The sequence below is a fragment of the Xenopus laevis genome, chromosome 4L, assembly GCF_017654675.1.
Source record: "Xenopus laevis strain J_2021 chromosome 4L, Xenopus_laevis_v10.1, whole genome shotgun sequence".
Taxonomy (NCBI): Eukaryota; Metazoa; Chordata; class Amphibia; order Anura; family Pipidae; genus Xenopus; species Xenopus laevis.
This window is the reverse complement of record NC_054377.1, coordinates 79,603,717-79,631,398: the sequence shown is the minus strand read 5'-3', so window position 1 is coordinate 79,631,398 and position 27,682 is coordinate 79,603,717. Positions and strand designations below refer to the sequence as shown.

The 27,682-nt window shown below is 38.9% G+C and overlaps 1 protein-coding gene across 1 annotated transcript in view; it reads left to right on the top strand.

Annotated features, from left to right (window-relative positions):
- Positions 1 to 2,533: 2,533 nt before the first annotated feature.
- LOC108714227 (inactive tyrosine-protein kinase transmembrane receptor ROR1) overlaps positions 2,534 to 27,682 on the top strand; it is a 159,629-nt gene continuing 134,480 nt past the window's right edge. The window contains exon 1 of the mRNA XM_018258240.2: positions 2,534 to 2,901. Coding sequence (XP_018113729.1) covers positions 2,790 to 2,901 — 112 coding nt within the window. The 5' untranslated portion in view covers positions 2,534 to 2,789. The remainder of the gene's footprint in view (positions 2,902 to 27,682) is intronic.

Sequence of the window (27,682 nt, the reverse complement as noted above, 5' to 3'; positions counted from 1 at the left end):
ACATTTAGTTGATGCATTTCTCAGCAGCATCTCTAGAGTTTTAGCAATTATTGTATCAATTCTAACAGCTGCCTGTAATGAAACCCAGAGATTCTGCTCAGCAGGGACAAAGATAAGCAATGTATCAACTAAATGTATCCATTTAGAACATTTTACAGGGTCCGCTGCTTTAGAAGGTGAAAAATTACACTCTACACTTCAATATTAGAAAACCGGTGACAGAAAATTGAAAGTAATTGGAAAAAGTTGTTATTTCTGGTGATCTATGTGAAAGCAACTAGTTGTTTGAAGGCAAACAACCCCTTTAAGAAAGAGATTGTTTTTGTTTGTGCTGGCCAGCAGAGGTAGAAAAGAGAGAGAAGAAAGAAAGAAAGTAAGTACTGTCCTTCACAGATATCTCAGAAAAAATATATGTATTATTTAAGCCACATGACATGGGGCCCCTATGCCTCCTGGGAAGGCAGGGTCTGCTTCATCTGTAGTTATGCCCCTGTTTGTATCTGATAAAACAAAATTGTATGCTGGCACTGCACATATCAAATTTACACCTACAAAAATACTTCCTAAGTACAACATATCAGTTCTTCCAGGACAATGTAAATAGATGCCCCTCTGCTGTTCACCTTTAAATTAACTTTTATAACTGTTTTAAAACTTGTTAGAGAGGGTGATATTCTGAGACAATTTGCAATTGGTTTTCATTTTTTATTATTTGTCGTTTTTGAGTTATTTAGCTTTTTATTCAGCAGCTCTCCGGTTTGCAATTTCAGCAATCTGGTTCCTAGGCTCCAAATTACCCTAGCAACCATGCACTGATTTGAATAAGAGACTGAAATATGAATAGGACAGGCCTGAATAGAAAGATCAGTAATAAAAGGTAACTACATTTGTAGCCTTAGAGGGCACTTGCTTTTTAGATGGGGTCAGTGGCTCCCATTTCAAAGCTGGAAAGAGTAGCAAGAAGAAGGCAAATAACTCAAAAACTATAGAAAATAAACAATGAAGACCAAATGCAAAGTTGCTTACAATGGCCATTCTGTAACATACTAAAAGTTAACGTAAAGGGGTCTTGTACCTGGGACAGCTCACTTGTTCAAATTCCAAATACCATTTTACAAAACATATTAATTAAACGTATTGATGACTGTGCAGCTACTAAATACCCATCACAGGGTTGCCAAGTTGGCGGTTTTCCAGCCAAATTGGACTACTAATTTAAAGCCCAGGCCAGTTTTGAAAGTACAAACTAGCCAAGATATTGATTTAGGCTACTTTTTAGTTCTTTGGCTGGTTTGTACTTTGGAAACCAGCCAAAGTTTTTTGGGTTTTTTTTGCCCTGATATGCCAAACCTGTGTCTCCCAATGCATGTTGGGTGATGTAGTTTTTGTTTAACAATTTGCCAACTGCTTAGTTTAATGTAAGGCTACAATACAAAGCATGCAATGGGACTGACTTGTGTAGAAGTCGGGCGTTAACAGATTTTGGGTTCTGTACCCAGGGGCATCCTGGCCCCTTCACCGCCCAAGGCAGCAGCAGTTGTGCCGCCCCCCTCCCCTGTGCGCCTACCTTTTTAAGCCTGAGGGGGTCTGGGGGGGGGGTTCACCAGGGCAGCAGTGAGGACCAGTGCACTAGCTCAGAGAGCCTAACTGCGCTCTCTGCGTTAGAAGAGTCTAATTTCCGGTTTGAAAACCGGAAATTCGGTTCTTAAAGTACCAGGAGTGGCATTTTTGCTGCCCCTGGTACCTAGTGGGGAGACTGTCGCTTGAGGCGACAGTCTCAAGTCGCCTCATTGGCGAAGCACCCCTGTCTGTACCAGAGTCTCCCTTCACTCTTTTCTCACATTATCTGGTGACTTTCCTTAATTTTAGACAATTTTGGGGCAAAAATCAGCTTGCCACCAAAATGTCTAGAGCTTGACCTGTTTTACCAATATTTATTGTAATTGTATATGTATTATACCTCCTGGCTCCCCCTCTGTAGTTACACCCCTGGTTACGGGCAAATCTGTCCCATTTTGCTTCATGGAAATATTTGAGAAAATTAAAAAAAGGCATATTTTCACATACATTTATTTATTTGACTTTTTTTTTCACTGCACATATTGTGCAACTTTTGAAGTGCCTCTTGGCTAGTTTTGTAGTTGACTTTGCAACCCTGACCCATTAGAAACGAGTTGGTGGAGCCACAAAGAAACCCTTTAAAACCCTTTTATTTTTTTGACGTTACTGTTCCTTTAAGGCCACTGGTTCGCTGCACAGCGCTGTTTTTGCATTTCAGTGTATTTATTTTGCCAGCTGTAACAGTATAAAATATACACTCGTACGAGTAAAGTAGCTAAAAGAAAATATACTTTTGAAATGATATGTGTGTCGCAGCGAGCCAGCGATAAAGCAAACAGGAAGAATAAATAGCCTGGGGCGGAAAAACCTGACAAGAAAATAATTCGCAAGTTCCAGCAGGTGGCGCTGCGTCCCCTGCAAGTGACACTTGGCTCGGTCTGAAGCGCTTTAGTTTGTGTCGGTACTGATTTTGGAAAAGTGACAAGCGAAAGGGGGGTGGTTGAGAAAGTTGAGAGAGGGAGGCAGAGAGTAAAGCCAGCTCCTACCTTTCAAAGCCCTCCGGAAAGGAGAAAAAAAAGTTTGGCTCCATTAACTCCATCAGAAAGGCAGAGGTAGAGTGGAGCTCGCAGCCTGAGGGACCGGGAACGCTCCGAGGCACCCCCAAAGCGAGCAGGCGAGAGGTACATCCCGGGGAGTGGAAGGACCCTGCATCCCGAGCCTACGGATAAATGATTTATTGGCTCTGCACATCCAGAGGAATGCACGCAGCCAGGCACCCCTGCACCTTCCTACTCACGGTCGCCCTGCTGGAGGCTGCCTTATGGGGATACACAGCACAAGGTAAGGGGGGCTTTCTCTGGGGTTTGGAATTGCAGGTTTTCTACTACAGCAGGGCTGGGACTTTAACATGATGGAACCATCCATTGTTATGTCAGGGCTAATTCATGCACTTCAAGGCTCCAGCTCAGAAATGCTCAATTCTTCATGTACAGTCAGTAATAACTTCATAGTACTTCATGTGTGTTTCATAACATATATTTACCCTTCCCTAGTAATAATAGTATATCTTTCTTGGGGGAGGGGCCCCATCACATACAGGGTAATAAAAAGGACATACAGTGACATATTCACAGCATTTCAATTTGTTTGTTTCTTTGGAAATATTTTTTTTTAATAATTGCAATCCGTAGAAATTCTCTGACATCTGTAGAAGAAAAAGGGTAATATTGGGACTGTTTAGTATTATGTGTATCAAAAATGTCGCCTCTTTCTGTGATTTATAAATATTACATGAATATAGATATAAATCTCAATGGCCTTAATTCCCCTTTCAACCTTTTAGCTACTATAATACTAAACCATGTCATTTTTATGATTTAATAACAGTAATATTAATACTGTGCATAGAATCATCACATAATGCTCTCCTGTCAGTTGGTTTTGTTCTGGTTTCTATGAATGTAGGTCAAGCTAAGGCCCTCAAAGGGTGCAATGTTAATGTACAGCCAGGGCCCCTTGAATAGCATGCTGTTCTTACCCAAAGAGCTGGCAGTCAGAGGCTTCCTGAAAAGGAAGGAATGCTGCATAGCTGAAATATTCATGCATGCTGAGAGTAACTTCATACTTGTACCTAGTGTGCTGCTGAGTTTTGCTATTACTCATTATTGTTTTTATTTTTAAAAAAAATCCTGAACTGAAACCAGACAAGTCCCAGTAAGACATTCCGCATGTGCCCATTTTTTCTCTCCGGCAGATAGATTTCAATTTCTTCCAGGCTCCCAAACCCCCCCCCCCCCCATGTGCTTTTAATCTGTTTTAGGCAATGACAGAGATAGATGTAGGTATCTATCATTTACACACTTTTTTTTTGTTGATTGTCACCAGCAATCCACAGGGGAGAGAGGAATACAGATAACTGGTCACTTAGTGGGCTCATTTACATTTGTCAATACAGTAATATACAGTTAGCTGAATGTGCTGATTTTAACAGTATTCTAATGCACAATTAATAGGGCATTCTTAAGCAGACATAAGGGAAGAGTTCACGAAAAGCTAATAGGAAAACCTAAGGCATTCTCTTTTCTCTGCAGGGTGCCCTTAACTCTGTGGCAACACATAATAAGAATTTAGGGCCCCAACTGAGCCTTTCTTTGAAGAATCAAACAGGCTCACAGAAAGTATTATGCTGCTGTCCTTTAGGTTCAAATGTTTAAATGTCACGATATGCCACTTTCTCCCAGAATCAAGCACAGGCCTTGAAATTGTGAAATCTGCCTCCATGGCAATGGTCCAGGAACTATGGACCTAAACCCAAATGCCAGGAACACTCAACTGGCATGATTCATCTGTATTTTGCTTGTGATTAGTTTCTCTAAACGGTAATGTGCTGCTGGACACTGAAAGCACACCACAGCCTTGCCAGCACATTTCCCAGATGAAAAAACCTGGAGATTTTGCTGGCTTCTACCATCTCCATCAAAATAAACAAATTATCATATGTCTGTAGAGACTAATTCGCGTAAGTGGAAAAAAAATTTCTGTGGCTGAATTACCCTTGCTGTTTCATTGGTCCACGTTTGCTGTAAAAACGAGAGCAATAGCAAAACAAGGGTTAAAAAGTTTACACTAAGGACAATTTCTGCTTTGCACTTGGAGAACTGTGGACTTAAACTGATTTTTACTGTCTCTTTTTGTTGTTTCCATTTGGAATGAAACATAAAAGCAGTACGGTCATTACTGTACAGTACCGTATGATTAAGTGGAATCAGCATGGCTGCGCAATTGATTAGAACCAGATTAAGGTTTTGGAAAGGAACAATGCCGTCCTAATCAATTTAAGAGATGCATTTGACACAGCTGTCATTGTTTTACTTCTGAGCTTCTATTATATACAGTGGATCGGGCTGAAGCCTTTTGCCTCCAGTCACCAAAAATGATGCCATTCATTTTAACAGGCCAGTTGGGTGGCATGTTTACTTCATTAGTTCAGCATGCCTCAGATGTTTTGCATCCAGTATTTATTTGTTTCTGCAGTGCTGACTTGCTGCACGAAAGATTAGATACGCTGTCCGTTATTTCTTTTACGCAATTTTAAAGGCGATCAAAGGTTTTGAAACGACTGTATATATACAAACTATATATACAGTATTAATTTTACCGCACAGAAATGCTTTATAGGCCCATATGCAAGGGCCCGCTCTACCTATTTTATAGTTCATTTCCTGTTTTTCATATGTATTTGTATGTTCAATGCATACATGCAGCACTGCAAAATATGTTGGCACTCTATAAATATGTTTTATAATATATCCATAATAAGAATGATAGCAACATTTTTATTGAAGAGAATAAGCCCCAAGGTATTACATTCCTTCCTGGGTCATCTGCTCTGTGGCCTTTCTCTTACTTCATGGCGTCAGCTCACATGGCTTGTGTGACACATGCAGACTGCATATCTGAACAGTTTTGCTCATGTGCATGTTCCCGGCACCGAGGGGATTATCACGGGTTGCTCTGGATTGCTGTACATGGCAGATACATCACCTCAGTGCTAAACTCTATGCTCTGAGGCAAAAAATTTTTGGACTTTTGTTGCCTTTGAAAGTTTTACATTTTTGTTGGGATTAAGTGACCGCATGCAGATGGGACAGTTTGCCCCAAGTGAACCTTTTTATATTCCTGAAGGTAGAACAGGTCTATGTAACTACAGGCTTTTGTGCTGGTAATTAGGCCTTTAAAGGTTTCTCATGGCTCTAGGCCTGCCCTAGAGCTAGAGAGATTTTTGATGGTTTTATGGATGAATTTGACATCTAACTCCAGTATATTGCTATTATTATTAACACTTATTTACATATCCTACAGTTCTGCACAATAGAATGATTTATATATCAAACAATTTACTACAAAAAGTAATCCATACATACATTAGGCCCTGCTCAATAGAGATCATAGTCTTAAGATCATCAAGCCTGGATTTGTGGAGAGGCCACCAAGCCCTGGGCCAAGGGCAGCAGGATTTTAGGGGGCGGCACGCTGCCCAACCACACCCACATTAGTTCAGAAACACTGGGGATGCGCAGGAGATGCGATCGTTTTTTAAATTTCCCGTAAAAACATTTATCAGCCAGGAGGCGGTTCCATGAGGTAGAGGAGTGTGATGTCACAGGGGCATAGTTGTGATGTCACATGGGCGGAGTAATGATGACGAGGTGCAAACCTAAGTCATGGAGTGTGGAATCGGTAAGTATTCGGTAAGAAAGGGGTGCTGGGGATGCATTGGAGGCAGGCCGGGAGCAGTTTGAATGGTGATCACAAGTTTACCGGCAGCTATTTTGCCGGTAAATTTGTAATACTGGTCCCGGGCCTTGGCTGGTATTTTACCGGCTAGGTCGTTGAAATACCGGTCACGTGGCAACCTAATTTCTCTGGTCCCGATGATGAAAATTTGAGCGAAGGGAGGGGGGTGACGAATTACAGCGGGCCTAGGGGTGCCAGCTATGCAAATCCGGCCCTGAAGATCATGTGGTTATTATGGTGCGTATAATGTGTCCTTTGTAACAGTTTGGAAGCTCTCATATAGAACCATCATTTTCTGTTACTGATTGCTCCATTTATCATACCCACCCTGCTATGATTTGTTTACTAATTTCTTCTCCAAATGTATTTTGATAAGTCAGACTATTGATAAGTCAGACCTTACATTCTACCTCACTGTTATGCAGTTCAATTATAAAAGTCTGTGCAAGTAGGGAGTAAAAAAAGTTCATAAGAACAGTAGTTAAAAGAAATGTATAATACAACTTTCTTCGTAAAGTTTCAAAATATTCCTAGAAATAAACAGATTCCTTCCTGAACAAAACAAACAGCTATTTCTTATACTGGCCCCTTTTCCTGTATAAATATTCACATGTGAATCAAAAGCACAGACATCCAGAGTAAAGTCATTTTCTACTTAGGCTGACTTAGGCAGTAATTATCTTCTCCTTAAGGACTCCAAAAATTGTACTTTTCCCTGCCTATTCTTAAGGATTTAATTTTGCTCTGAAGTCTGATGGACAGTATTTAATATCACACCTCCGGGATGCATTCTCAGAGTCACTTTGCTATGTACATGGATGGAGCGTTACAAAGCAGTGGGTCTGCCCTCACTTTAATCTAATTTACAGAGCCTCAGTTAAAAGTAAACAAGGCTCTATGGTATGTATTAAGCATATATCAAAAGTCACCTGGTGTAGTGCTTAAGATACAATGGGATCTGTTAAATTACTATTCATTACTACCTGCTGTTGAGCCCTTGTGTCTATTTGCCTGCTGTATTGAGGCACAGAATACATATGCATGTGTTTGTCAGCAAAAGAGCATCATTGTTCTCTGTTAACTGTCAAAAACAGCAATGAAATAACTAATGGGATTGAATTTATTGTACATCTGTATATCTTGTAATTGGTTTAGATCATCTGTGAATCTTAAAAAAGAGAGGAAACAAAATAAAACAAGTGGTATCCAGCCGCTTAGCCCTGTTTGTCCCGCAAAGGCTTAAAACATGTTGCAGGCCTCTGGCTGTAGAAGTGTTATCAGCTGTGCCAATACTAACATGCACAACCTGCAGCCTTCTGGCTGTTTTAGAACAACTCCAGAATCCAAGCTGTCAGGATGGGAGGGGAGTCTGCTAGTTTTTATTCACAGCAGCTGGGGGGGCAAGTCTGAAACTTGGTATCAGGGTCAGACTGGGCCGTTGAACCCTGCTGGCCCAAACCCGCTCCCTGCCGGAACCTGTCACTGCTGCCTCCAACCTCCCTCCTCTGTCCCGATTGAAAAAAGGTACACACGCACGAGGGGGTGGGCAGGAGGGGGTTGCTGCAGGGGCCCAGAGGAGGATTTGCTGCAGGGGTGGGGTGAGCCCCAGGCACCCCAGTCTGACCCTGCTTGGTAATAACCAAAATCAACATTGTTCAGGTAGGAGAGAATATGGGGCTCAATTATGTCTGCAGACGCAGTTGGCAACTTGCAATTTTCGCTACAGAGATCTGCAGCTAATACCACTTTTATTAAAGGAACTAGTGTCGTAATACGCTCTTACACTTCCGTATAAATCCGCTTAGAGCTGCGCAGTCCTTGCAGCTGACACAGTCCAGCTCTATTTCTAAGGCAGTAGCATACTGAGGCAGCTTTTTTGCTGCCCCTGGTAACCGGCTGGGCACTGCCAACTGGTGCAAATGTTTCTACTTGCTTCATTGGTGCAGTTTCCCTGACTCTCTCTTAATCAATGCCTATATTGTGTCCAAAATGACAGTGGAATTTTGGGGAGCAAAACAGAGCATTGTCAAAACTCAAAATGGCACTTTGCTCACCCTGTCAGGGTAAGTGAATGCACCCTAATGTTACTACAAGGATAAAGTGCACTGAGATGAATATTAGTGTTGGGTCTCTTTATTATGTACTCTTTTTCTCATTCTTGGCAGAATTTGTCTCTGACTGTAAATATATACAGTATATAGACAATATTAAGTATTAAGCACCCATTTATTGTAGAATAATATACAATGAGATGGCAATATAAAACAGTACAACCACATTTCATGCAAACACAGACAAAAACATGTGATAAAGTGGCCCTGCTGTTTAGAGCTTTGTATAAAGGCATGGGATAGGCACCTTTCCCATTGAGTTAGACTGGTCTAAGATAATAGATTTTCGGATTTGGCCTTTTTTTCAGCATCAGGATATAATAAATCTTGAAAAAAATTAGGGTTTTTTCCTCTAAAAAGTCGAGTTTTCTAGTAAAAAAAATAGAATTTTTTGAGATTTCACAACTCAACCTTTAATACATAACCCCCTAAATGTGCATACAGCTAAGTGAATAAAGCACGAGGCCGAAGGCTCATGTGTATTATAATATAAGATTATAGTCTGTTCTTACAGACTATACACATGGGAGAACAGGCAAGGCATCAGTTGCACTGCAAGTAGTGTAGGCCCAAAGCTGTGCTTACTAACTGTTGGGGGTGGGAAAGCACTGAGGAGACTGGTCAATTACAAGATGTGGATTGATTGCACTGCTGGACATGTCATTTGCATAAGAAACTTAATCAAACAGCTCACACATTCTTATGCATTCATGGACACACACACATCCTCACAAGAATGTTAAAGGAATATCTAGGATAGCAAACTAAATGCAGTGGTGGCAGGTTAATTGTTTAAAAAAATTATAACAAAGTGGCCCATCACTGTTACACTGTACATATCTTTAGCATATTCCCTATGCAGATGGGAGTGGAAGCATCATTTTGCAGAAAGAGCTGGTGGTTTGGTTCTCTGAATAATTTTTCATCGTATGTTAGTTTAGAATTGAAGAGAACTTTCCAGCTGACTTGCACTGATGAGTGCTCTGATTTATACTGTACATACTTCAGTTGCTATGCAATCCATTTCTTTGCCTATAAAAATAGCAATTCATTACCAGTTTTATTCCTTGTCATATTTTTTTGTTACTTCTGCTAACAGTGCCATCAGCAGATTTATTTTGGTAGGATAGAGATCATATTAGCAAAACAAACTTATCACAATCCATTATTTGCAAGGTAAAAGGAGATAAAAGAATGTATTAACATTGTCATTCTCAGTATTACAGTCTCTTTTGCCAGAGCATAGTTTATGTCCTACACTGAGTTTTGACTTTTGTGTATACAGCTTTTTCTTGGTGCAGATTGTTTTCTATTTATAATGTTTGGGAATTGCCTGCAAATTTAACACACTAATGAGGGAATGTAATATGTTTCTTCAAAGCGTGTTTGTAAAGACCATTGTGAATGTTAGCCACCATGTTTGTGTCCTTTTTGATCAATTACAGACTTCCTCACAAAGTTTGTGACCAAATGGCTTTTGCGACCATTCTAAGTGTATGAAACTCCAGAGCAGGTGTTAACGCTAACCTTTGCTTAGCAATGTTATATTCGACAGGAATGATTTTACATTGCGAGCAGTGCTAAGCATTTTAACATTGCTTGCGATATTAAATTAAATTCCTCCTTAAGTGATTATTTTCCAAAAAAAATTGGGCAGGAGTATTTCATTTGAAATCACATCCATGTGCTACACTTTGCTGCAACTTCCATTTATTAATTTGGAATTCATTCTGTAATGATTCCCAACATCTTGGCTATCACTGTTAGGATGCGGTTATGTCGGAGCTCATCCAGCGTAACAGCGTCTCCCAGACGGCCGCGGCTCTCGCGAGAGTTTGGTAAACTCCAATACTCAACTCAAAAACTATGACCCGCATCGAGCGCTGACCATCACTTCCACCAGAGTCGCTAATATTAATATCAATTCGGCTTTATTAAAACACACATTGTGACAATAATATGGCAGTGGGTGTACAAAAAACGTATGCGGTCCGTGCCTCTGTGCTGAGCATAGAGGCATGAAATGCGTACTTTTTTGTACACCCTCTGCCATATTATTGTAACATTGTGTGTTCAAGGTTCAAGAGTTTTTATAAAGTGTTGAATTAAGATTTATCATAGAAGCAAAGGCAATGAAATAAAGGGGCCTATTTATTGAAGCTTGAATATTTCTGGTCGAGCTTTTAAAGCAGAAAACTCAAATGAAAATTTTCTGGTTGAGCTTTTAAAGCGGAAAACTCATTTTTTTATTAATAAATATTTCTTCTCTATGGCTTGGTAGATCTCAGAGATCGGAACAGTCCACTTTATAAAACAATAATATTGTGTGTGGGTTTTTTTTACAATATTAATTTCTGAATTAATAAGACCATTATTAATTTTCAGACATTTTTTCTGTTATATAATTGGGTATGCTTTAATAAATGGGCATACCAGGACAGAACTGCTATTCATCATTTTGCCAGAGATATTTATTTCTGACCTTATCTTTCTATTAGAAAAAATTTCCCCAATGCACAGAAAAGTAGGTACGACTGTGGGGCCCTGCTGCCTCTATATCTAAACCACTGGTTATGGATATTGCAACATGCAATCCTAAGATAAACAAATATGTATGAATTAAGTAGGGTTTGGTCCACCCATGCCCCATTCAACCATATTTTTTGCATGAAACTGTGATTTGGCTTCTTCACACAACATTTAGGGGCTGATTCACTAAATTCGAGTGAAGGATTCGAAGTAAAAAACTTCAAATTTCGAAGGTTTTTTTGGGCTACTTCGACCATCGAGTGGGCTACTTCGACCTTCGACTACGACTTCGAAGGATTCGAACTAAAAATCGTTCGACTATTCGACCATTCGATAGTCGAAGTACTGTCTCTTTAAAAAAACTTCGACCCCCTAGTTCGGCAGATAAAAGCTACCGAAGTCAATGTTAGCCTATGGGGAAGGCTTGCCTAAGTTTTTTTGATCGAAGGATATTCCTTCGATCGTTGGATTAAAATCCTTCGAATCGTTCGATTTGAAGGATTTAATCGTTCGATCGAAGGAATAATCCTTCGATCGTACGATCGAATTTTCTGCGCTAAATCCTTCGACTTCGATATTCGAAGTCGAAGGATTTCAATTCCTAGTCGAATATTGAGGGTTAATTAACCCTCGATATTCGACCCATAGTGAATCAGCCCCTTACTGTATTTGTTTCTTTTTTGAGGAAAGACCTGTTTGTGCCTAGTTGTCCCTCTTGGAAACCCAGTGATACCAATGTTCTTGTTTAAAATTTCCAGCTCATTTCCAGCTTTGGAGTATAGTGACTTTGTGATACTATTTTTCTAGACTAGTAATAAATATGGTGGCACTGGCTAGGGAACCTATACCTTCTGTGACAAATAAATTTTTTAATGTAATTATGTTCATTAGATTACACTGGGAAATGTATTTCCGCAATGCAAACTTGCGTTAAAGGTGGTATTAATTTTTATTTTTTTGGTGCAAATTAGACTTTTTATTACATACTTTGTGCACTGGTGCAAAATAAGATTATTCATATCTGAAAATAACTTCATCCATATTCAGTCAACTTAATGGATCTTGTTACCACCTCCATTAATTATCCGTGTGTGTGTATAAACTTATGCACAAATGTTTATTGTTGAAATATTGTGAATCAAGTGGCAACAAAAACGCAGTCTAATTGTTAGAAATTTGTTCATCCTACCCAATTTTAAAACAGGCAAAAAAAAAAAAATACCCATTACGACTTTAAAATGGGTACTTTTGATTCTAGTGGAAATAAACACTTGTGCGTTAATTTGGCAAGCTGAAGACTCTGCAATAAATCAAAGCACATCTAGAATAAATTTCCCCAGTGTTCTGGTTAATGTACATCAAGCATTTGTGCAGATCAAGTCCTCATGCATTTATGAAAGATTTCCCCCAAAAGTGCTGTGGATGTTCTTGTTTAATTTTTATTTCTTCATCCCCTCCAGCATTCATCATTTCTTCTATACAAATATCTTGAAAGAAAGCATAAGGATTTCATTTATCTCAAAATAGTTGTTTTTACAGTGTCGAGAAGGCCTTGTGAGGCCGGTTGCAGTTCTGAAGTTATTTTGGTTTAGCAAATGCTCCTGAGACATACTGGAACAGAATGGTCTGATTTTCTAAAGACTGAGCAGTGAATGAGGATTTGCTACTTGCAACCAGACCACCTCTTTGTACTGTTTAATATCTCTCATGCAGGCTCAAAGATCATGAGAGGGAAGACATGCAACCTGTGTCTGGAAAGTGCAACACTTTCGGCATATCCTCCTGGATCATGTTGATGAGTGCCATGCCACTCAAAACATGCGGCCAAGCACAGAGTAAAAGAAAGCAACCTATCTAATACACATAATGTTGAATATTAAAAAATAAACAAAAGCTTAGGGCAGAACAATTAGCCCATTTATGCATGAAGCAGGTCTTTATGTTGCTCTGTGCATGTTGTTGCATTCACATGCAAGCATGCTCTGTTTAACAGAAGTCTGCCCCAAACTTGAAAAATATACATCTGCAGAAACACCATATGCCCCTAACTTTTTGCCTTTATTGGACCAATATGTACAATAAATTATACTTCTATTTAATTCAGGCTCAAAGGAAAGCTATACCCTGAGAATGAATACTTACCACCAACATATAGTTTATATCATATTAAGTGGCATATTAAAAATCTTACCAAACTGAAATATATCAGTAAATATTGCCCTTTTACATCTTGTAGCTTGAGCCACCATTTTTATGATATTGTCTGAGATCACCAGAACAGAAATAATGCAGCTCTAGCTGTAACAGGAAGAAGTGTCGGAGCAAAGGACATATCTTTGTCCATTCATTGGCTGATATAACCTAACATGTATGTGTGCCCTGAATCGTATGATCCCAGGAGGTGGCCTTTAGTACTTAAAATGGCAATTTTCTATTTAGGAATAACTGCCAAAAAAGTACCTACCAAAAAAGTATGTTTTTACAAAAATGGTTTATTTATATGAAGCAGGGCTTTACAAGTGAACTATTTTATGTGATGTATTTTTATAGTGACCTGCATTGTTTTATTATTTATTTATTTATTTATTAGCTAGTTTTAAGAATACAAGTTAAAACAAAAAATACTGGGGCATCACTAAACAGGAAGCAGAGCCTGCAGCTGTAGGGGTGCCCAGGAGGTATAGGTGGCCACATGAGGCCCTAATTAATAAACAATTTCAACATATATTGGTTAAAAAGGTCAACCTTTGGATATGTTGGGGGCCCTACAATTAATTTTCTGTAGAGCCTGGTAACATCTAGTTATGCCACTGAAAGGATATGTCGAATAGCAAAAATGAACATGTCACATTTTGATCGCTGTATGGTACAGGACAGCTGCCAATTTTGGCAGGATGTAAACACCCACCGATTATAGTAGTATATATGGCATAGCAGTACCACTGTGTTGCCTTCAAAGATGCTACTGTTTTGGGTTCCACATTGATCTATATCACAGAACAGATTTACTGGTAACACACATTGTACGGTCATTTGATCATACATCCTTTGTATGAGGTAGGGCGATATTGAGTTAATCCGATTGTTCTGCCCTAGTGCAAAACAATTGGATTACAACACAGGAAATGGACGCTGACGGGACGAGGACCACATCAACTAGCCAATGCAGTCCTCGATTGCCAAGAAAAATCAAACCTGCCCAATCAACATCTGGACATTTTTTGGCCTGATATAAATCAAGGAGACCCTTCGGAATGCCCCATATACTCACACATACAAAGACTGATATCGGCAACTTTAATCTGCCTGTGTATGGCCACCTTAACTCTTGGAATTGCTCACTGGTCATCAATGTTTAATCTAATATGGCGGTTAGCATTTTTGTTCTGTGTATGCATAAAGCTTTTGTGTGCACACCGATTTGTTGTGTTTACAATTGTCACAACTTATTTGAGTGCATTAAAAGAAACACTGATTCCTTAAAGGCAATCTAAACCCAAACAATGAGTCACTGCATACTTACTGCTAATATCTCACAAGCCACTAAAAACAGAAATTGTATTAACGTTTGCAATAGTAGTGGAGGAGTGCTGTTTTTATCCAAATATTCATTTTTTTGGATTTAGATCCCCTTTTGATTAAATTAACTTAATTAAAGGAACATTGTATGGGCACTTTAGAAAATTTTGAAGTTCTGAAATTGTTATAATTGTGATATATTGTAACAGAACTATGTTTCTATTAAAAGGTACAGTTTGGTGTAATCAATAATATTTATACCCTGGTAAATTCTTAGATATTAACAAGGTAATGAGGGTAATATATACATCTGACTACTCAAATATGTTCATTTATTTTTCTGTGCCTGTTTCCAGTTTTAACTTGTATGTGATTAATTCTTTTTACTCTTTTACAAAGCTTTTTTTAATACAGTCATACAGTGTAATTACTTATAATTACATACAATAAATCTTAGGAAATGAGACAAAACCTATGGGGAAAACTAGCTGCAACACCGTTTATATCCATCCTAATATATTAGTTTCATAGCTGTAGGTATATGGTGTTTTATGTGCCTGTTTTACTTTGCACAATTCTACATCAATGTGTTTAATGTAATGCAGTTAAATAAATATATAAACAGGTATTCATACATTTTTAAAAACTATGGATATGTTACAGTAGTGACTCTGTACTGTAGATATACTAAGATACTTCATTCAAGTGTACAGCTTTACTTCCACCTCGAATGCTTTATCAGAGCAAATTTTGTACATCTGTATGGATGAGAATGCCGTTGCTCAGAATGCTTCCCAATTAACATACCTTGCTGTTGGCATGCAGTACCCCCATTATTCATTCTTTATAACTGCCAAGTGTTGAACAACTTACTTGCAGGCAAGATGCTGAAGATACACTCAAATGGAGGCTGTGGATCAGTGCAGGATGCTACAATTAGGCCCATAAATCTTTGAACAGAGACAAGTTTTTTCTAATTTTGGTTCTGCACTTTACCACAATGAATTTTAAATGAAACAACTCAGATGCAGTTGAACTGCATACTTTCAGCTTTAATTAATTTGAACAAAAGGATTGCATAAAAATGTGAACTAAAGCCTTTTTTTTAACATCACTTCATTTCAGGGGCTCAAAAGGAATTGGATAATTTTGGTTCTGCACTTTACCACAATGAATTTTAAATGAAACAACTCAGATGCAGTTGAACTGCATACTTAAATGAAAACCCTTTGCTGGCAGCTTGAAGTCTTGAACTCATGAAACTACTCAGATGCAGTTGAACTGCAGACTTTCAGCTTTAATTAATTTGAACAAAAGGATTGCATAAAAATATGAGGAACTAAAGCCTTTTTTTAACACAATCACTTCATTTCAGGGGCTCAAAAGGAATTGGACAAATTAAAAAACTGAAAATAAAATGTTCATTTCTAATACTTGGTTGAAAACGTTATGCTGGCAATGACAGCCTGAAGTCTTGAACTTATGGACATCACCAGATTTTGGGTTTCCTCCTTTTTAATGCTCTGCCAGGTATTTACTGCAGTGGCTTTCAGTTGCTGTTTGTTTGTAGGCCTTTCTGTCCGAACTTTAGTCTTCAACAAGTGAAATGCATGCTCTATTGGGTTCAGATCAGGTGACTGACTTGGCCATTTAATAAACTCCTGGGTTGCTTTGGATGTTTTTTGGTCATTGTCTATCTGTATTATGCAACACCTCCCAATCAATGTGACTGCATTTGGCTGGATTTGAGCAGATTTGATCAGACTCTGAACACCTCAGAATTCATTTGGCTGCTTCTGTCCTGTGTCACATAACACTAGTGTCCCAGTGCCACTGGCAGCCATGCACATCCAAGCCATCACACTGCCTCCACCGTGTTTTATAGAGATGTGGTATGTTTTGGATCATGAGCTTTTCCACATCTTCTCCATACTTTTTTCTTGCCATCATTCTGGTAGAGGTTGATCTTGGTTTCATATGTCCAAGAAATGTTTTTCCAGAACTGTGCTGGCTTTTTTAGATTTTTTTTTTTTTTTTTTTTTTAGCAAAGTCCAATCTAGCCTTTCTATTCTTGAAGCTTATGAGTGTTTTTTGCCTTAAAGTGCAACCTCTGTATTTACTTTCATGCAGTCTTCTCTTTATGCTAGATTCGGATATCGATACGGCTACCTCCTGGAGAGTGCTGTTCACTTGTTTGGCTGTTGTGAAGGGGTTTCTCTTCACCATGGAAATGATTCTGTGATCATCCACCACTGTTGTCTTCCGTGGACGTCCAGGTCTTTTTGCGTTGCTGAGTTCACCAGTGCTTTCTTTCTCCGGATGTACCAAACTGTAGATTTTGCCACTCCTAGTATTGTAGCAATTTCTCGGATGGGTTTTTTCTGTTTTTGCAGCTTAAAGGCCCCCAAACACAGGTAGATATAAGCTGCCCGGCAGACCGAGTAGGCAGCTTATTGGCCCATGTGTGGGGCCATCCGACGGGCTTCCCCGATCGTCATCTTGCCGAAAGTCGGGCAGATCTGGATCGGGCAGGGTAAAACATCCCGTTGGATCGCGACCGCATCTGTGCATCTATGCGATCCCGCAATCCGACTGCCTGTTTCAGATACATTGTGATCCGATCATTGGGCCCTATGGCCCACGATCGGATCAGCTAAATATCGCCCACTTCCATGTGGGCATATCGGGGAGAGATACGCTTGTATGGCCACCTTAAGGGCTCCTACAGACGACCGTTTTAAGCTGCGCTCCCCTGCGTTCCATTTTTATGCGTTCAGCCGCAGGGGAGCGCAGGAGTAGACGCATTCAGTTTTTTTCAATGGGGCTGTACTCACACAGTCGCATGTAGGCGCCGAACACAGGAAAATTGCAGCATGTTGCGTCTTAACCTGCGTTCGGCGCCTACATGCGCCTGTGTGAGTACAGCCCCATTGAAAAAAACTGAATGCGTCTACTCCTTCACTCCCCTGCGGCTGAATGCATGAAAACGGAACGCAGGGGAGCGCAGCTTCAAACGCTCGAAACAAGGATGGCTTGTTTCATCTACATGGAGAGCTCCTTTGACCGCATGTTTTCTGTTCACAGCAAAATCTTCCACATACAAGCACCCCCCCCCCCTCAAATCAACTCCAGGGCTTTTATCTGCTTCATTGATAATGACTTAACGAAGAAATTGCCCACACCTGCCCATGAAATAGCCTTTGAGTCAATTGTCCAATTGCTTTTAAGTCCCTGAAATGAAGTGATTGTGTCAAAATAGGCTTTATTTCCTCACATTTTATGCAATATTTTTGTTCAACCCACTGAATTAAAGCTGAAAGTCTGTAGTTCAACTGCATCTAAATTGTTTCATTTAAAATTCATTGTGGTAATGTACAGAACTAAAATTAGAAAAAATGTCTCTGTCCAAAGATTTATGGGCCTAACTGTTAGCATCAACTGATCAGTGTACTGCAAAGATTTATTACAACTGACAGCAAGAGTATTTACCTTTTATTATTTAGTGATGGTGAACCCTTCACAAATAATTCAATTTTAATTCTAAACATACTGTGTATGATTAGTTTTTATTAAATTAGTTAGTTGGTGTGCCTTTATGCCTCTATAGACATATATTTGTTAAGGCCCTCCTTAACTCATAGAACTGTAAAAACAATTAAGCTCAAAGATCACCCAAGCTATTATTCAGGACAGGTCTCCCATTCTCTGCATCACTAACTACCCCCCCCCCCCAGCTTGGGAACCTCTGCTTTAAAGAATTTAAGGAGGACAGGTTTATAGTTTTCTTAGTGATTAAAAAAAAACGGCAATGGCAACAAATTTAGTTCCCTAAGTAAATAGGAAAATCAGCAAACAGTACAAGACACAGTATGCAGAGTGCAAAAGAAAGGCAGGGATTGGCCATTTTTTTTGCATACTGCGTCTGGGTGTGCGCAAAAAGCTGCAAGCTTCTACGCTCTGAAACGGAGTGCAGAGGCCTTAGGCTATTTGCACAGACCTATGGCTTCCTTCACTAATAAAGCACTGTGGTATATTAATGAAGGGCAGTCTGTGAAGCAAACCCCCTCTCACCTTATCTTGGGTGTCTGAGTAATGGCAGGAGGCGCAGCCCACATCAGGGCCCTGTGTAAAGCGTTTACCTGGCGGTCAAGTGGGGGTGCAGCGGGAACGCCTTCCGTGTTTGCGCATGTCCTGCTGAATTTGTAACGTGCCGCTTCTGGGTTTCAAGCGTCGATGCGCGTGACGTTGTAGTGCATTGTTGCGAAATTCAAATATTTAAAAGGCTCACGTCCAATTGCTCATTGCACAACACAAGGTCTATTCTTACAGTTCCTGGGTGCGTTTTCTTAGTGTTCTGCCCAATTCTTGACCCTGCCTGACCCTGACCAAGCCATACCCGTCTTCACTATTGCCTGTACTTTGACCATTCTTTTGGACCCTGCCTATAGCAGTTATATTGTGAACTGTCTCTGCCTTTCACCTGGCTCTCGATTTTGTAATGCACGTCCTGATTTGGTATTGACTCGGCCTGTCCTTCAGCACGCTCCTATTCTCTGTTCCTGTTGCACGTCTGGTTCCCTTGCTCGACCAGAACTCTCTCTTAGGTCCTCTCACATTAAGACCTGACGGCATCCGAGTAGTGGAGGGCTCCTCCTCAAGCTAAAGGTGGTTGATATAGGCGAAACAATGAGCTGTGACCAGGACCTTGGGGCCTGTTCTGGGCTTTGAATACCTAACGTCACACCCTGTCCTTACCGCCTTCTCAAAAGCATGCTATAAGGTCAGGGCTAACTGCCCTGGAGTTAGTGTCATTGAGCACCGTATTTTTCATCCAGCCCTCAATACAGAGTGTAGTGCACAGGGGGGAGCAGGAATGACCTCTATTATATGCAGATACGCATCCATTGTTCACCAAACAAAAGTATTTTCATAGTTTTTTTTAAATTCAATAGTCATTTTATGCACCTTTCCAAAAGTGAGCATTCCATCAGCAACAAAACATATACAATGTTTCTCTTGTGGTATATTTTTATGCACCTCAATTTTAGCCTATATCATGACAGGCTTCCAGATGGTCCCAGTCATAGCTAACTGATAGCAATTCATTTTGGACCACACAGGTTTAAACCTCATAGTCATGATGTTGACATTATACATTCTTGGTTAAACTGTGACATTTTCATGACCATTTTCTATTCCCTCTTAAGGTCTTATTGGTGTGCTAAACCAAACTAAAGCTGGCCATAGATGTAAAGATTTTTAAAAGATCCGATCATCATCGTGAGACCACGATTATCTTGAAACGATCGTACGAATTGTCCATCAACTAAAAAGACCGATTTGCCAGGAAAACAAAGGGTAGCTGCCTGCTTGGCCCTGCAAACATAGATAGATTGCACTGGGGCCGATAAAGATTTTTAAACCAGGCTGATCAATTTCCTGAGATGTGGGCCGAAAAATCGTAAGATGTTCGATCGTTCAAATCCCACTAACCGCACGAAAATCTCGAAGGATTGGTCTGACTTCGGTAAAATCGGTCGTTTGGCAAGAAAAATCTTTGCGTCTTTGGGGAGCTTAAAACACTAAAGCAAAGTCCTTTTTAATGAGCCAGTACATACAGTGTTGTATGTAGGTGTTAGGTATTCTGCATTTCTAGCATGAATATTTAAAAACATTTACTTTTTTACTTATTGTAGTGCTTTTTGACCCATGTCATGAATATGTATTATCTACAGTTAAATTGAAAACAACTGGATCCTAGACTGGGTATTTGTTTATGCGACAGATTAAAGATGTTTGCAAACATAAGACATATGAACAAATACACAAGAAATGGCAAACAAAAAGGGTTTCAGTTTCAAAGTGTTTTTTTTACATGTACTGTATATAAATAACTAAAATATGTCTAGACAAGTGGACCATCTTCATTTTTTTGTGATACTTTTTTTGTACTACAGAATGTGTTTCCCATTTAACATTTGGGAATATGCCACTGCATATTCCAAAAACGTATTTTACCTTGTCTTGCCATTCTTATTTTAATTAATTATGATGCATAAATGGGAAGAGTTACTCACAGGACCTAAGTATACATTGAACCTCTTTATTAAGACCATCTCTGAAGTACAGGTTTATCAGCAGCTGCTGTTACATGGGTGATTCACCCTATGCGTATGCATTGAAAGCAATCTAATCGGTCTGTCACTGTGTGAACAGGCACGATTTTGGCCCTGTGTGCACAATGATAGGCAGATTCAATTCCTGTAAGTGGATACACACATAGGCTGTAGGGGGCCGAATAAGCAACAGGCGTCTAGTAGTGAGGCAGTAGGGGGATGCATTAGTGTTTTCTTACTGCTGGTAGAGAAACTGTGTGACAGTAGCCTATATGTTATTATCCTGACCATTCTTGCTTTTGCTATTTACTAATCATGATGCATTCATCAGTTCTACAAATCTCAAATTACCACTTCACAGATGCAAAGCGAATTTTACTGCACTACTGATTTATTAGTCCAACTCTCTGCACACTAACTTTCATGTGCTAAAGCAGGTCACATACATAGCAGTTAGTGATGTGCGGGTCAGGGTTTTCCTGACCCGCACCCGACCCTAACCCGCCCTGCTCCAGCCCGCGCTCGCCCACACCCGCGCTTCCGGGGTCCTTTTATATACCCGACCCCCCCCCCGCCGATGACATCACAATGACGTCACAAAAGAGGCGGGGCGAGCAGACGCAAGACTATAAAACCGGAACCCAGAAATCAGAACCCGGCATTTGAATGTGACGGGCGGGGAGAGCAGGAGAAGAGCTCAACCCGCACCCGCCACCCACGAGGAGCAGTCTGAAGTCGACCCGAAACCGCGGGTCCCGTGGGTATCGGGTCGACCCGCACATCACTAATAGCAGTGTTTAAGGCCCCAGACAAACGGTTTTTGGTGCGGTCCGCGCGGTGGTTTTAAAAAAAGCTGGCTGCCGCGTAAATATGATAGCGTAGTGTGCCATTGCCAATGCTTGAAACCACTTATCGTATTTACGCAGCGGTTGGCTTTATGTAAAACCGCTCCTCATTTCCGCCTTTTCCGGGGCCTTAACGGGAAAATATACCCCATTTCTGAAATGAGATAATTCTGTTTGCATATGTAGAAAGTGCATAAATGCTCCCTGAGTGTATTTTTATTTTTACACATACATACCTGACTGCACAGATTGAAAAGAAAACATTACCCCATTACCATCCCCAAACATCCCTTAGGCTGGTTCAACCCCTCCCTCAACTTCCCTCAAGTTACATTGTGAAGTGATGGATTCTGGGAATTGACATTACTCTTTGTGTCGGGGGGCAGATGGGCTGACTTTCACCTCAACTACAATGTGGCCTAATTCCACTGAATTGAGAGGTGGATTGCTCCACGGTGGTGACCTGTACATTTTCGAATTGTCAGATGACCCTGTAAGATTAAAAATTTTAATATTTCTTATAATTGCAGAATATGTTGGTTCTTTATAAATACATGATAATAATAAAAATTGCATATTCAACTCTGTGAGTAAAACTAATGGATAGAAGTGCCTGGCTGTTATATGTGTACATGGAATTTAAGGCAATTACAAACAAATTACATCCATTTTTTCCCCATTGCAGTCAATTGGCTGTGTAATTATTGGTCCCAATGACAAATATTACTGGGGAAGGGAGAAAGTCTGCTTACCTGGAACACTGACCTGTTCACCAACCTCCATGCTGCCTGTAAATTAAAGGTGTTTGATTACACTACTCACACACACAACTGTCAGAACAATATGTAAAAATACAGTAAATTCTTAATTCAGAGTGTATTGAAAGTAAACTCAGTATTTTACATCCAACCATGGGTCATGAATAAAAGCACTGGGCATTTTAGTTACTTTGAAAAGAGGAAGGGATATTGATAATTCTGATAATTCTGCAACCTCACATGTACCTGAACCCATATAGGACTTAATGATTCCCTTTCTTTAACTTTAAAATATTTACAGTCTGGTTATAATTTGTATTACTTTCTTTATCCTCATTTTAATCTGTTTGTATAACAGGTCCTAATTTATTTTACCGTAAGATTTACAAAAAGCTATCAATGTGAAATTACACCCATAGCTTTCCATGGCCTTGTCAACATATAGCACGGGTATAGGCTCGGTTATCCGGAAACCCGTTATCTGGAAAGCTCCGAATTACAGGATTAAATTAAAGACTCCATTTTAACCAAATAATTCAAAATGTTAAAACATATTCCCTTTTTCTCTGTAATAATAAAACAGTATTTTATACTTAATCCCAACTAAGATTATATTAAGCCTCATTGGAAGCAAAATACATTTATTGAGTTTATGTAATGTTTAAACAATTTTATGTTCTTCACTAAGGGGTTGATTTATAAAGGATCGAGTAGTGTTGTCCACGAAAATTCAAGTTTTCTATTTTTTTGGGGGGATTTACAAAAAAAAACTTCAAAAAACTTCAAAAACACATCATATAAAACCTGTCGCAGTCATGTAGGAGTCAATGACAGAGGTCCCTTGAACCATTTGGATGTTAATAGCCTTCATAATGTTTGGGTTTTTTCGGAGGGTTTTGCCTGAAAACTATCAATTTGGGCAATTTTAAGCTTTTTTTACCACCTAAAACTCCGAACTCATCCAATCAAGTTTTTTCCAGTTTTTTATTAAAAAAATCTCTAAAATTCTAAAATCCCAGTAATGTATGGAGTTCCAAATTACAGAAAGACCCCTTATCTGGAAAACCCCAGGTTCTGAGCATTCTGGATAACAGGTCCCATACCTGTGTTCTTAGAAAGGGAGCATTATATAAGTTTGCTTTACATGAAAAACATGTGCATAGCAGATGAAAGCAGCATCATTGTCATGCAGAGAGGATTGACAAGAATGGGAATGTTTGTAGACAGTTAATAGAATTAGGAAGTGTCAAGTAATGAGTTCTTTAATTGCTTGTGGTTTTTCATTAATTAGTGAGGATGAAAACAGTACTCAAGGACAACCACAGATTATGCAAGCTTGAGCACATCAGTTATTTCCATTTTGTGGAATTGCAGGGGTTGGCTTCCCATAAGAAGACCAATGTGTATACCTGCTGGGAGAAAATGTGCCTTCCTATACTGTATCACATAGTGTTGTAATCACTGGTGTTAATTATGACTTTATAAACCTGAATGTTGCTATCTGAAAAAAAGCTGGCAGCAAGATAGACAGGGTTTTTTCCTGGGAAGGCTCAATAAGATTTGCTGCTTGCCCTCTTGTAGTGCACTTGCCCTTTTATCTGGATAAAAGGCCCATGACCACCAGTGCAGGTTTAGGTCTCCATATATCTGGAGACAAGGTGCCTCACAACTAGGTTAGCCACCTGTTCGGTTTTTTATCGGTCTGGTTGATCCCAATGTTAATAATAGGGAAAAAAAATAAATATATAGGAAGGCCAGTATTTTTTTCCAGAAAAGGTGGAAACCCTACTCGATCTGAAAGCAGAGTTATAAGTAAGTCTTTTAACTGACACTATGGGACTGATTTATTAACATTAACATGGATCTATAAATGAGCAACTAGTCTTGAGACATTGCATTTCTGATCGAATTTATGACTATAAACAATATATATATAGATATATATAATATACATTTTTGTTTTTTTAAGCTATGTTTAGTTACCAGAGATATTATATTTAACATGATATTGTGTCTGGACTTCTATGTATACATATTTACATGTCACAAGTAACCTAATCATCCTACCACACCATTGTTTGGTATCCAGCTTTCTAATGTCATGACCATAAACCTTACATCTGTGTGAATGGTTATTCTTATGCACCATATTCAGTTTTGCACTAGATCGGAGAAACCCCAGTACAGATTTTCAGTATCATTGACCCCTTGATCAAAATCCTACAACTGAATGATGGATTTAAATGGTCCAATAGAATCAGAGCCGTTCCCATTGATTTCAATAGCACCTCGACAACTTTTACCTGGCGATGGTGGTTTTTACACTTAATAAATCTTAAATTTTTAGAGCTTTTTAAATAATGGGAAAACCACAAGTTTTTAGAGATTAGAGGGCTATTTACTAATTTTCGAAGTTGAGGGGAAAAACCGTGCAAAAAAAAAAAAGGTGTCAAAATTTGTCTCTTTTTTTTCTTGAACACTAGCTTATTTAAGAAATAAAATGTGATTCCTGCATGTGATTCTTCTCAGAAAAAAAAGTTGCATGCATATAAGAATCACATTGTTCCATTAATTTTCCTTGAGGCTAGGAAACTCAAATGTTTTAATGAATTGGGAAAATAAATAAAGTTCTTAGGGACAATTCCCATTGACTTCTATTGAACCTTGCCTTGAATACTGAGTATTCAAGGTTCTGAAGAATATTCTCAAGTATAATCATGTTCAAGTTTTTTCCTTGTGCTTTTCCCTTGAATTGTAAAATTAAAAAAAATGTAAAATGCTAATTTGAATTTTGATAAATGGGTCCCATAGGATTCAATGACCCATTTGCTACTTTCAGGAGTGTCTGCTTCTGCTTATGTAAGGGTGGAGCATTGCTTACATCCTCTTCAATACACATGATTTATCCTAAATCACCACCATAACAAATAACTTCCTAAAACATGTTAGGGCTAATAAAAAATGTTGTGGTCATCATGCAAAATCTATATGGCGAGACAGTGATTTGTCCAGCACAACTGATATAGTTAAGTACAGGAATACAACTCATACTCCTCATACTAAGCTTACACCTAAAAATGTTGTAAGAGATGTGGCCTACAGCAGATTTTAAGTTTTTGGGGTTCTTGCGCTACTATTTGTGTTCTGGCTCCATATCTGAATTTAAAAACTATCACTATAGACAGGCTCCACTGGCAAATGCTTTCCCACAAAAAGCTTTTGGATCTGTGGCATTTTTGCCAAGGAAGAATAGAGCAAATATAGTACCTTGTGTCACTAACACTAATGAAACATTGTTATTTTTTTGAATATATCAACTATCAGATAATAATATATATACATATATATAAAAATGCGTATAGTCCGCACACCATAAGATAGAAATAACCTGGGTGCTAGTCCAAGAGGTAAATGGATATAAATGTAAAGAGACAGCACTCCAAGGATTTAAAAGACGAGATATAGTGTCAAAAATAGGTAGGTTTATTGATACCTGAGGTATCAATAAACCTACCTATTTTTGACACTATATCTCGTCTTTTAAATCCTTGGAGTGCTGTCTCTTTATATTTATATATATATATATATATATATATATATATATATATATATATATATATATATATATATATATATATATATATATAGATATAGATATATATAGATATAGATATATATATATATATATATATATACAGGAAAAAAACGAGCACTCACAGGCTTATCAGTCTAGTAACAGTGTTTTATTTAGCAAAAAGAAGCTTCTTATGGAGAAAAGCACTCAAACAAGTATCAGAAGAAATGTACATACTTCTGAGCAACTTTGGGTGAATCTTGACCATCTGAAAGATCGTTCCTGCTCATTGTGTGTGCAAATCTTTGCAGCACCCCTGCTGATCCCCTAATGGGAGAAAACAAGTGAGGGGGTCAAGGTTTTATGTTTTGCCCCTGTACTTACATATACTTGGCAGGGGGGAAGCCATGCCATCATGAGATTTACCTTGTCTGTCAGAAAGAAAAAATCAAAACCTTGATATATTTTCTGCACATAGCCCTTGTTCAGCATCATTGTGGGGCAGATTTACAAATGGTCGAATATAGAGGGTTAATTAACCCTCGATATTTGACTGCCAAATGTAAATCCTTCAACTTCGAATATCGACAAAATCTCCCTGAATCTCCTCGTGTGGCCTTACCCTTAGGTGGCGAAGTAGGGGGTCGAAGTTTTTTTTAAAGAGACAGTACTTCGACTATGGAATGGTCGAATATTTGAACGTTTTTTTAGTTCGAAACGTTCGATGCGAAGTTGTATTCGAAGGTCGAAGTAGTCAATTCGATGGTCGAAGTAGCCAAAAAAAACCTTCGAAATTCTAATTCTTCACTCTAACTAAGTGAATGTGCCCCTGTGTGTTAGGAAAAATTCACAGGAATATTATCTACATTTATATATTTATCTTTACTGTGTTAGAACTGCAGCTTTTCATAGAACAATTTGTAAACATCAGTCTTTGTTACTGTTGGATAATAGCATAGGCACCGATGTACTGCTTCTCCTGTCTGTCACAATAAGTTTAGGTAGTGATTTTGATCATGCAGTTCAACCAGCTGGAAATGCACAGATCAAAAAAGGAGTGGTGATATGAAAGGTTTGATCCTTTTTGAAGTTAATTACACCTAAGTGATTCTTGCATAAAAGTTCTTGTAACATTGTGAGATGACCACATGCAGGTCAGTTTATAAAGGGTATGGGTCACTGCATGCCACAGTTTTGTACCCTCCATTGTCCTATTTCCCTATTATGTCACATAAGGTGGAATAATTAGGATCAGAAAAAGAATAGAGATACAGCATGACATTGATGAGCAAGGCATCACAAGTATAACTGTGCACGTACTGAGCTACTTTTCACAAAATCAGCACCATATGTAAATGTAACATATTCACTGTCAAAAAATTGTACCTTGAAATCCTAAAGGAAAAGGTCCTGTCACTGGAAAAAGGGCAGTAGTATCAATTGAAAAGATCAAGATAAATGTATGCCCTTTTTAAAAAAAAATTTTTTGAATAAAGTTACACAGTGCATTATGATGTTCTTGTCCAGGAGTTGACTCTTTATTATTATTATTATTAATAATAATAATAATAATAATAACAATAACAACAAGTTTTTATAGAGCGCCAACATATTTTGCAGTGCTATGCAATAAATGGCTGTATACTTATCTCCCAACATTCTGGAAAAGGAAAGAGGAGCACGCGGAACAAGGCAAATTTTTTTTGACCATGCCCCTTTTTGCGGCCACACCCCCTAATTACCACACACCCCTAATTACAAAGGTGCCCCATTGAATGCATTTAGCCTATTCGTGCTGATTTGCAAGCTGAAGAGGGTCGGTGGAGCATGGAGTCTCTTTGTGGAGAAGCTTGCTGTAAAAATGATGTGTTAT